This window comes from Myodes glareolus, chromosome 25, assembly GCF_982192425.1.
Source record: "Myodes glareolus chromosome 25, mMyoGla1.1, whole genome shotgun sequence".
NCBI classification, from domain to species: Eukaryota; Metazoa; Chordata; class Mammalia; order Rodentia; family Cricetidae; genus Myodes; species Myodes glareolus.
The window spans coordinates 35,252,965-35,265,023 of NC_142050.1; the positions used below are offsets into that span (position 1 = coordinate 35,252,965).

General features: G+C 47.9%; 1 protein-coding gene across 1 annotated transcript in view; it reads right to left on the reverse strand.

Moving 5' to 3' along the window:
• Creb3l2 (cAMP responsive element binding protein 3 like 2) overlaps positions 1–12,059 on the reverse strand; it is a 118,322-nt gene that overhangs the window by 26,932 nt on the left and 79,331 nt on the right. The window contains exons 3-5 of the mRNA XM_085683558.2: positions 6,327–6,502; positions 4,703–4,790; positions 1,619–1,803 (exon numbers count right to left, since the gene is read on the reverse strand). Coding sequence (XP_085539684.1) covers positions 1,619–1,803; positions 4,703–4,790; positions 6,327–6,502 — 449 coding nt within the window. The remainder of the gene's footprint in view (positions 1–1,618; positions 1,804–4,702; positions 4,791–6,326; positions 6,503–12,059) is intronic.

Below are 12,059 nucleotides of genomic sequence, written 5' to 3' on the forward strand. Positions count from 1 at the left end.
ACACCCGTGAAATCTGGAGAGCAGTTCAGTGCTAAGCCATGAGGTTGACTGGAGGAGCATTCAACTTCTGGAGAGGGAGAACCCGCGTGAGTTCACGGGAGGAGAGGAGCCTTAGAGTAGGAGATGAGAAAGGCTGCATTCTGGAGAAGTGATGCCTTCTGAGCAAGGGGTGGGGGCACATTCTGAGCAAAGCAAAGGGCAGTGCTCTACTTAGAAAAGTAATGGGAGATGCCTCTGCCCAGGGCAGGTGGGCTCATGGGGCCGGGGCGGCAAAGGGCAAGCTGTTTAATGCAAGCGAATGTTTCAGGGCCCCTTAGGGCACCTAATAGGAAACACTGCCCAGCTGCTAGCAAGAATATGGGGGTAGGGGCCTCCCTCACAGAATGTGCAAAACAGGTAAATCTTGGAAGGAGATGCAGGTGCAGAGGCTGAAAATAATTCCAACAACCTAAAGTCAGGCTCAAGTAGAAAAGGCAAAAGGAGGACGTGCGTTGCGTTCTTTTGTTCTCAGGAAAGGTTGACATGATGTCCAGATCTAACTTAGGGGAGAAATGAATCTCAGACTTTAATACTTCATTTATATTTGTTAGTCATATACATTGTGGGCATGCACGAATTTCTCAAAGAACAAAATATTATCTTTAAAATTTGTTCTTCGTGATGGCATAATTTTTAAAGACCTCACAGAAATCAGATTCCCTCTTCAGACCTCTAAAATGTGAATCCTCTACCCCTCCTTTTACGTGTGTGCGAGATGAATAATGACCTGGGATTTTTGTCCCAGGACCCTGGGTTAAGAGCCCCCAACCCCTCAACACACACAGAGATTAAACTATGTTTCTGAGCTTTTGACATCAAAGAACTTAATCTCAGAAAGAGAGACTTTCTTTTCAAATTTCGCCCAAGAACGCTTATCTGAAAGATGAAAGGCATTCCCTAGTGCACGCTAAGTAAGCATCATCTACACGGATGGCAAGTGTTTATGCTGGCACGTTGAGGGCAAAGAACAGAACAGAAGCCTTAGGCTTCTAGCCCTGGGAAATAAATGAATGTGTAAGAACCAGGCCTGTGCACATAAAAACCAGAATTACTGAGATTTGCACGCAAGTCTTCACGTTCTTTAGGGTTCTTACTACCCCACTTTGGTGCTGCATCTTGGACCAGTTTGTCCTCACCTGGAGGCTTGGTCCCTAGTGTGGTGCTATTGAGAAAAGCGGACATGAAGAATACATGTCAGTGCCTTTTTGCAGGAGTGAGTTGGGTCTCGCAGGCCTGGAGTAGTCACGGCGGGGGTGTGCTGCTACACAGGCTCCCTGTCTCCTACTCCATGTGTCCTGCTCCTCTTCTTTCTGCTTTTCTGCTAAGCATGGAGCATCCTCTCCAGAAGCTAAGCAGATACAGGCACCATGCTCTTGGAATTCACCACCTCCAGGAGTGTGCACCCAAACAAACAAAACCAACAAAATAATCTTTCCTAACTTACTCAGTCTTGGTTATTTTGTTTCAGCAACACAGCATGGACAAAGGCTTCTAATCACTAAACAAACATTTCATTACAATGAGAAAAATCGTACTGAGGGGGTTCCTGGCTCGCCAGAAGGGCCACTCAGATACTTACATGGGGAGCTGTGAGGAGAGGAGATGTGGACAAGGCAGAGGGGCCCCGGGGCATGGCTCTGGCGGGGCTGTGGGCCTGAGACAGGCTGAAGGGATGCAGGCGTGGGTTGGGGCTCAGGCTGCCCTCAGAGTCGCTGCTATGGCTACTGGGTGGAGTTGGTGGTAGGTGCAGTTGATCCACGGGGGCTGAAGACGAAGAGAGCACATTTCATTCATCACAGAAAAGAAAGACAACACGAGACCCAGTTAAACACATGTGTGTCTCCACACCAGAAGATTGGGGTAGGCGCACAGGTGGGCACTCTCTCTAGGCTGACCGGCAAACTGCTTTAAGACATGGTGAGCAGGGAGCCAGGCACAGAATGGGATAACCGGCTGTCCTCTTCTTGTATGAAACGGGAGAGAGGTGAATAGAGAGCCACACTTACCAGTCCTAGCACAGAACTACCCTGGGCAGGCATGTGCGTGAGACACTAACAAAAGAATAACTCCAGGGTGGCCTGGGAGGGTGGGTGCCCCTGACACGGTGTTGAAAAGACTGATCAGTGTGCTCCTTTGTAATTTTATTTTTGCAACAGATTTTGAAGCAGGTACTCATGCACCCCAGTCTGGCCTTGAATTCTGGATAGCTGAAGATGACCTTGAACTTCTGCTCCTCTTGCCCCCCCCCCCACCTCTGGAATGTTGAGATTGACAGTGCTCGGCCGTGCTTGGTTTTACGTGGCACTGGGGGTGGAATCAAAGTCGGCTTCATGCAAGCCCTCTATCGACTGAGCTACGCGCCCAGCCCCACTGTATTCTTTTTTATATGGTTCAACACAGGTTGACGCGCAAATCGAGTTAGTAGTATGTGGTTTGTTTAAAACAATCTTTTAATACACCGCCAACCTGAGAGTGCTCGTGGAATCCTTGGAGAAAGACGGCTTTGTTTCTGGAGGAATGTGCCTGGTGGGGGCTGCAGGCAGGAGGCCAGGCATTTTTCATTCAGAAACCTCGCATCTACCATTAGGCAGAGGAAAAAGAAATGGGGGTACAAGGTACCGTCTCCCCTAAAGTCTTTCTGTCAGGGCATATTATCAGGGCTGAGAACACTGTACAGGGCTCAGGTCAGCATCCCAGGGCAGCTGGGAATGAGCTTCTGGATGGAGAACATCACCGGGGCTCCACCGAGGGCTCCCTCCCACTTTTTGTTCTGAACAGGATTTTTCTGTTCTGCCAGCCACTGCGGCTGAGGGAGTTTACATCCGAGGGTCCCTCACCCCAAGGCCCTCCAGGGGGCCCAGCTTCATGCAGCATCTCTGTATCCAGAGAACGCTTGCATGCCCACTGAGTAGCTCAGGGGTAGGCTGAGTCTGCCCCTTCAGCATGTCGTGCGCCTGGCTAGAAAGTGGGCATGTCATAAGTATCAGTCAAGGTTACCAAGGCGTCCAGGAATATACGACACCACGAATCAGATTAATCTACCAGAGACTCCAGCTGAACTCCCAAGGACGCCAAGAATTCTTCCTCCCCCTGGCCTGGCACAGGCGAAGCTATGCTTTTCTCCTTTCTGAGCAGAGCGCAGTCTACAAAGGAGAGAAGCAGGTTGACAGGAAGAGCCTGCCCATCTGGACACAGGTGTCTCAGGATCAGATTTCTAAACATCATTTGAAGCGCTGCTCCTAAGCTGCAGAAGGAGCTGGGGACAGCAAGCTATTCTGCCAAGAAACTTTGATGTCTGCCAGGATATTCAATTTCTTCATCTGTCTTTATCCAGGATAACGAGGGAGGATTGCCCTTTCTCCCCTGGCGACCCTAGATCCTGCCGCCACGATGGGGCTTGAGTTGTGACACTTCCTGAGCCCCGTGCGACACAACAGAGCGAAAAGAACAAGATCCATTTGGTGGTGGTGAGCAGCCATGAAGATGAAAGAAGCTCCCTGAGAGCAGACACTAAGGCTCAAAGGCATGAATGTGTGCCGCTCAAGGCCAAGAAAACAAAGGTGCAATACAGACGCAGATGGAAAATATTAACTTTTCACTTCTTTATACACAGTGAAGGCAGTCACGGCCAACCCTGATTCAGGGGTCTCCAGTCCAGCCCTGGGTCGAGTCCTGAAGGAAGGAAGGTAAATTATACCCCCGTGCTAGCATACAATGTGCGCTCCTTTGCTCACCGGAGCACACGCGCCTTCTCTGCAATTGTGTATGCAGACTGCTTTGTTGACCATGCAATGAGCTGCACATCTAAACATATGCTGGATGCGTAGCTAAGGAAGGTGCAGCATCAACAGACACAGAATTTTAAAAGGAGTGCGCGCCACGCTCTGTGTAAACGAGGTACTGAGAGCTTCCTGTGCCCCCCTGAGGCAGAGGGTCTATATCCAGGATCCCAGCACAACTATATATGAGAATACAGAGGGGGAAGCCAGAAAAAAAAAATGATGTAAAGAATGAGCACAAAGTAAACAATTCCAAGGCGTGGTTAGGTTCTAAATGAGTGACAGGAAGCCCAAAGAGGTGCACCATCAGGACCACAAACATTACTAAGCAAGAAAAGGGGCGGGCTCATCACAGGTGTGACCCAAAGAGGACAGCTAAACCGTGATGGTGCAGACATGTTACGACTTCATTTGCAAAAGGTTAAAACCTAAGTTTTAGTTGCGCCGTGTCCGCGTGGACGGCTGTGCACCCGTGGGGTGCTGGTGGGTTCACACTAGGAGGTGAAAACACAGTGGGTCTCATCAACCTCACTCTTGCCACGGCAGTCGGAAACGGCTCTAAAAGCCCATCTTGGGGAGCACTGAACCCCACTAATGCTCAGGTGGCTGGGGACAAAGAACAGAAAGAGGAATGACTTTATTATGGAAATGTTTAGCTCTCAAAATGTTTCTTTGAAATCAAGATTCTTAAGAACAGGATTACCCCTTACTCCATACAGTCAGTTACTTCTGTAATCCCGGACTGTACCAGGCTCCCTTCCCTTTAGAATGGGCACCTGGGGTGAGGGAGGAAGGGGTGAGGGAGGAAGGGGTGAGGGAGGAAGGGGTGAGGGAGGAAGGGGTGAGGGAGGAAGGGGTGAGGGAGGAAGGGGTGAGGAGCATACCTTCTTTATGAGAGAAGTTTAAGAACTGATCCACTTCATGAGGCTCCAGCTTAATCTTAGGGATAATTGTCTGGCATGAGGAATCCACCTGGGAAAGGAATTTCAGACATGAGTTTGTAACTTAGTAACAGCCTTTACAGAACAGGGGCTATCGGTCAACTGTGTCTTACTACGGGCCAGCGCAGTAAGGCATGGGCTACATCGTACCTTATTCTCACAGCCAGACCCGGGATCTGATAACTCTAGTTAAAATTCAAGGTTCATCATTACTATTATTATTATTATTATTATTATTATTATTATTATTATTATTATTATTATTATTATTGGCGGCAGTGGCAGCAGAGCCATGATAAAGACATTTATGGTAAAATACTCTGGTAAAACTTCAAAGAGTCACAGGCTTCCAGTTTGTCCAGCCTCCTCAATGACTGAAGACAACATCTAACTAGAAAACACCCACCGGGGAGAGGAGAGAGGGAGCAGAAGGACAGGATCCTGACAGCGAGTTACACACATACTTCAGAACCAACCAAGGCCTGAAGAGGTGGCTCGGCAGTCAAGAGTTGCTTGCTGCTCTTGTAGACCTGGGTTCAGTTCCCAGCACCACCCAGGGGCTCACAACCACCTGTAACTCCAGTTCCAGGGGATCCAGTGCCCTCTTCTGACCTTGTTGATTTCATGTACACATGTGGCACATACATCCACAACACACACACACACACACACACACACACACACACACACACACACAACTGAGTAGCAATCTTCTGGAGCAGAGACTAATACAGGTCTCCGGAGCCCACCCAGGATCTAGAGGGGCACTGAGAGAGGAATCCTGGGGTCACTGCAACCCAGACCTCCTTAACGAGGGAGGCCGTGAAGTGTTTTTGGCTCTCCCAAAACGCTACCTTTTCAGGCCCAGACAGACAGCACATCTTGCTGATAGGAGATGTGACTATATGGAGATTTCTGGAGCCACGAGAACCGATGCTCTGAACTTAGAACCGGAAAATAACCAAGTGTGATTCTGGCCCCGTCATCAGACACTGGAAACGCCTGGGGAAGATGTGGCGTACAGTTAAGTTCTACTTTCCATAGCCGGGGCATCAGCGAGGAGGGAACGCCTGCCTTCCTATGATCTCCATGACACGAGTGAATCAGCAGGTGGGAGAGTCCTGGCTTGGGTAAAAACAACATAGCAGGGCTCCAGAAAAAGAAAGGTCTATGTAGACCCAGCATTCACGGTCACTCTGGCGCTGAATGGTGGGAACTGTACCGTATCTCAACCATTCCTCTGCACCGGAGGGAATGAAGGCGATGCCACACACAGCTTCTCTCCTTCTACTGTGTTTTCAGTTTCATAACAGCAATTAGGTAAAAAATGAAATCCTCTCTGCTACTGATTTTTCTGTACAACACCTTCAAAAGTTGCCACAATCAATGTTGCTGACAATAACATATTCTTGATACAACTCGTCCATACAAACTCGCCTGAATGCATGCATCCATACATGACTATGCACCCTCAAAGTACATGCATCTCCTAGGATAAACACTTTATTGCAGACCAAGATTTCTACCCTCCGATATCTATATTTATAAGGAAGAAAACTGGATATACCCCAGCATTCATATCCAGAGGGGACTCTTCTTTCTCAAAGGGAGTAGAAATGGCCGTGATGGTCAGAGTGACGGAGGGGACAAGTCCTGGGGGTTGCTCCTCTGTGATTGGCTCTGTCTTGATGGTGGCTGAAGGAAAGTCTGCAGACAGGTACCACTTCTCACTCTCCACTTCCTCTGTGGGAAAAGGACAACCACGCGTGAGCTCATCTGGGCACGGGGTGTAAGTGAGACTCGTGACCGCCGGCCACTCCCCAACCACCGTTCTAAGAAAGGACTCCTGAGAAAACAGTAAAGGGATGCAAGCGTGTGAGAGGAGAGCTACAAGGATGAGGAAACAGAGAGCAAGGAAAGAATTCTCTTAGCTGTGTATGCCCAGACATGATAAGCCTGAAGAAATGTTGGAAGGGTTGCATGGAAATACAGAAACCGGCTGTGGCGGTTTGAATAAGAATGTCTCCCACAGGCTCCCGTGTCTGAATACTTGATGTCCAGTCGGTGGAACTGCTTGGGGCTGAGGAGGTGTGGTCTTGCTCAAAGAAGTGTGTCACTGGCGTGGATGCTGACGTTCCAAACGCCCATGCATGCCAATCGCAGGGCGCTCTCTGTCTTCCTGCCTACAGCTCAAGGTGTGAGCTGTCAGCTCTCATCACTTCTTGTCACCATCTAATGCCTGCAGCCAGGACTCCTTGCCATGAGGGACTCGAACCCTCTGGAAACATAAGCCCAAGTAAACCCTTTCTTCTATAGGCTCTTGGCCATGCTGTGTCCCCACCTGATAGGAAAGTAGCAGTGCGCTGGGCATAGCAAGAAGGGGTTGAGCACATAGAGAATTAGATGGGAGGGAAGGCTTTTAACCATGTAACATGTCATACTTTTGGGGTTTCAAACCAAGTGAATATGCTATTTAATAATAAATAAGTATAGTCAAAAGAAAGAAAAAAGAGGCTAATGTTTGGCAAGCAAGGCCTCAGGACAGAGGACTTCTCCACAGGTATTTGTCTCTTTCCTTCTTCCCTTCCTCCCTCCCTCCCTCCTTCCCTCTCCCTCCTTCCCTTCCTCCCGCCCTCCCTTCCTTCCTTTCTCTCCCTCCCACCTTCCCTCCCTTCCTTCCTCCCTTCATTTTTTTCAGTTCCCACTCCCTAGTTTTTGTCCTTTTCTATTTTCTCCATCAACATCTCAACTCTAACTAGGCACCCAGAGCCACTGCACAGACCCTTGGGAAAGTTCTAGGTTTGCTTGGCTGAAATGGATGAAATACTCATCTAGGGAAGAGAACAGGGTCTTGGTGAGGTTTTCATGATGATCACCTGGCCTGGGGAGAGGTAACTGCTAAGTAGCAAGATGGAGCCAGTGGGGCTCCTCAGACCCTGGACACGCTGCTCTGGAGCTTACACTGCACCAAACCGCTTCAGAGCAAATTACTCAGCCCGGCCCTGCAGGAATAGAGGGTGGGGTCGGGAAGGAGAGCCAAGAGTCTGGAAATGTGCAGAGAAAAAGGAAAGGCCAGCAGTTCCCGAAGTCCACAGCCCTCAGCAGACACCAGCTTTCCGAAGAAGGGGCACACACAAACCAGATGTGCTCCTCCGCTCTTTGAAAACAAGCCCCGCCTACTCGGTCACCTAGCAGTTCCCACCATGAACATACACTCAGGAATTCGGCTCCAGTTTTCTTATATAAAAAAAGGAGGGGGGGGGGCCGAGGGGTACATGAACAATCACACAGAGAAGCATGGGAACTTGGCGAAAGCAAAAGCTCACAAAGATAAACTTCAACTCCATAAACTACTTCCTTTGAGCACAGAGAAGGTTAGGTTCCCACTCATAAGGTGGCATTCTGCTTTCAGAGCAAGTTCTATAAGCCGCCGAGTGTCTGGTGTGATGGGGGGATTTCCGCCACAGGGTGTGGGCAACATCCTGGACCAGGAGGGACTGGGAGGGAACAAAGGACCTTTTAACGGCTGCTAGAGGGAGGGGACCGCACTGTACTTGACACTCAGTTCTGTTGGCCAGATGGGCACCCTGCTCAGCTTATAGAAACAACTGAACCACAGGCCGAAAGGAGACTAATGACTCTCCTGCAAGGAGGCTCGGTATGAGAAGACCGTCCATAGCTAGGAAGACAGGAGGAAGGCACGCTCAGGACAAAATGAGGGCGGGAGGGAGAGGTAGAGAGAGGGCATGGACCACTTTCTTCAGTCAGCAGTGAGATGCCGAAGCTGCTACTGGTAGAAATCACACTGACAGCTCAAACTGAACACGGTTTGCCACAAGAGGCTACAAGGAACATAGTAAGAAGCAATGTAGCTCTGGGTATAATAAAACGAAGAGGAAGGGACACTCCTGGGAAAATGTCTCCATGCAATGGCCAGCCAATTGTGAGGTGAGGCCACACATACCCTAATGCTGTGATCAAAATGACTGTGACCCAATTTAATTCTTAATAGACACACCAGGCAAAGTTAAAGGAAGAAAGTACACTTGAACTTGAAGACCAAAAGGAAGATAAAACCGGTTCTTCTATTGGAGCAAAACCGTTGTCAACAGATGCATACAGGAAACAGGAAAGGAATTCTTTCCATGTTCTGCATGCTCAGCACCACGGTCCTATCTAAAGCATCATCACTGCTGCCTTGGGAGCAGAGGCTTCGGAGCCAGCCATGGGACCTGACTGCAGAAGGAAGCATCCTCTCTTAAAGACTATAGGAGTCATCCAAGTGAGAAGACTAAGGCTCTGCTCCCCTGAGCTTAGATGAGGAAAAACAACTGGTGCCACCATTATGCGTCCATTCCAGTATTGCAGTTCAGCCCTCTATCTTGAAGATGCTTTGAGTTAACATGAAGCCCAATCTCAATGGCGTCCTTTCTATAGACTGCAAGTCTCCTCGTTGCCACCTGAGTTCAGACTCAGACCACTGCATTCCTCCCAGCATTCTTTCCAGGAAGGAAACAAGTCAACATCTGGATCAACATTTATATACATGCTCAGTACACTCTTATTTCGAAGGACAAAATGCAGGAAACCAACCAATCCACGAAGAAGGAGAAGATGATGAGGTGGATTATGGTCTATCTATACAATAGGATACTTACACGGACATTGACATAGTTACAAAGCCTTTTCAATAATAAAGGAAAGGTCCATAATACACTATGGAAAACCTTGGTATGATGATATGCTACTGATGAAGAAAGGAGACTGTGGTAGTTTGAAAATGAAAATGGCCCCCATAGACTCAGAGGGAGTGGCATTATTGGAGGTGTGGCCTTGTAGGAGGAAGTGTGTCTCTGGGGGATGGGCTTTGAGGTTTCAGAACCTCACACCAGGCCTAGTGTGGCACTCCTTCATGCTGCTTCTTTGGGTCTGGATGCAGAACTCTTCAGTTATTTCTCCAGCACTGTCGGCCTGTAGGGCACGATGCTTCCCACCACGATGATAATGGACTAAACCTCTGAGCTGGAAGCCAACCCCAATTAAATGTTTTCCTTTAGAAGAGTTTCTATGGTCATGGCGTCTCTTCCCAGCAAGAGAACATTGACTAACACATTAGCAAGAAAGAGACAAAAGAAACATGCCTGAACAGCAAACATAGATAACCATTCAGAATATTGTGGCTTTGTTCTTATTCCTTTAACATTTTTTATAATATTTCTACAAGCCTGTATTTGAAACTATTAATATCATTCCCAGTTGCCACACATGGACATGTGTGGAGCCTTGCCTCCTCTTGCTTTGGGGTGGCGATCCCCGGACAGAAGTGGGAGTGGCCGAGAGGGCCCACTGCTGACTCCAGTTGGCTTAACCACTTTGTATAGTTGCTTTTGTTATTTCCGCGATAAAATATTCAGACAAAAGCAACCTGAGAGGAAGGATCTGGGTGGCTACAGTGAGAGGGAAAACCATTAGGGGTGGGGACAGCATGGTGGTTAGGAGTGTGAGGCAGATGGTCACACCGTATCCATGAAGTAGACAGAGAGAATGTTGGTGCCCAGCTAGCTTTTGGCTTTTTAGGTAGCCTAGGACCCCAACTCAATGGGAGTGGTGCTGTCCACATTGAGGGAAGTAATCTGCATGAATTAACCCAATCAAGGCAATTCCTCACAAGTGTGTCCCATGGCTCCTTTCCTAGGTGAATCTTGGTTTAGTCAAGCTATACTGACATAAGCCAACACACCCTCCAACTGTGTCTTTTGCTATATGAGTTTTCAATACCCTCAATACAGCTTTGCCCTGTAACTTAACTTAGCACGCTAGCTTCTTAATACAGCAGAATCTTGGAATGTTTTAGCGAAGGTCGGGTTTATGTTCTTATGGTTTTTACTATCACATAAGATAGTGCCAGGATGTGCCAGGATAATTGATCTCTTGATCCTAGATGAAGCAGCACAGATTCACAGAACAAAGGCATGCCAAGGGGAGCCGAGCCAAGTCATCGACTCTTGGCTAGCCTTAAGATGAGAGCGAACGCAGCTGGAACCAGCAGTGGCTAAACTGAGCCCATGCCCATCAGTCAATCCCCAGCAGTGGAAATGTACAACCTCGGGTATTACACTGATATTTACTCCAAGTACTGAGATTTAGAGCTGGGAATATAGCAGAGCTGATACAGTGCTTACCTAGGACATACAGAGCACCAAGTGTGATCCCCAGTACCACATAAACACTAGTAATCCCAGTGCTCAAATGCAGGACGCAAAGGCAGGAGGATCCAAAGATAAAAGCTCATCCTTGACTACAGATCAAACTGGAGACCACCCTGGAATAGACTACCCCCACATACACACAGAAATTAAAGTACGGGGTTTGAGATGGCCTCTGAGACAGCATAGCGAGCTAGTACAACATGGCTAGAATTACATCAGAATCTACGGCAATAAGATAACAGCATGGATTTTCAGAATAATCCCTCTAAGTCGTCAACTGGAGATGGTGTCAATAAATATTTGTAGGGGCTGGTGAGATGGCTGAGCAGGTCAGAGCACTTGCCTCACAAGCCTACGACCTGAGTTCGATTCCTACAAGCTACAGAAAGCTGGATGGGGAGAACCAACCCCCAAAAGTTGTCCTCTGGCTTGCACATGCATGACTAAGAAAAATAAATAAGCATTTGTAGACTGGCCAATCAGACCCACCAGATGCACCGTAAAAGGACTGAATTTAGATTAAGGAAGTACAGTCAGTACGAAGTCTGATGAGAGCAGCATTACAGTGCGGTTGAAATTCGAGAAGAGAGCTTTGCATTCCCAACCCTGTTGGCCTAAATTTTATCCCCAATGGAATTGAAGATCAAATTAGAGAAAAGGAAATTGCAAATGCCACCTATAAGGTAGAAGGTAAAGAAAAGAGAGAATTGGAAAAGGAGGGAGCTCTGCAACTTGCCCGGGGCCTTAGTTTTGTAGTTGAATTGTATTGGCAAAAAGACCACTAAGGCTTAGAGTTAGCCGCATCCTCAGTATTTGCATAACTGATTGATTAAACAGAAAGAGAGATAACTAAGTACTTGAAATACTACAGTCTGTAACTTTTCTAAATTCTGCACTTCAGACTTTGAGTGAAAAAAGGTGTTTTTTTTTTTTCTGAATTATACTTACATACCCTTTAAGCTTCATCTGAAATGAAAGACATCCTCCCTAATTTTAGTATGTTCTGGATGATAAACACCCTCTGTAGCATCAGATTTTATTTGCGCAGTTCCCCCTAAAGGTTGATTTCCAAGGCTGCATCTCCTCGGCAT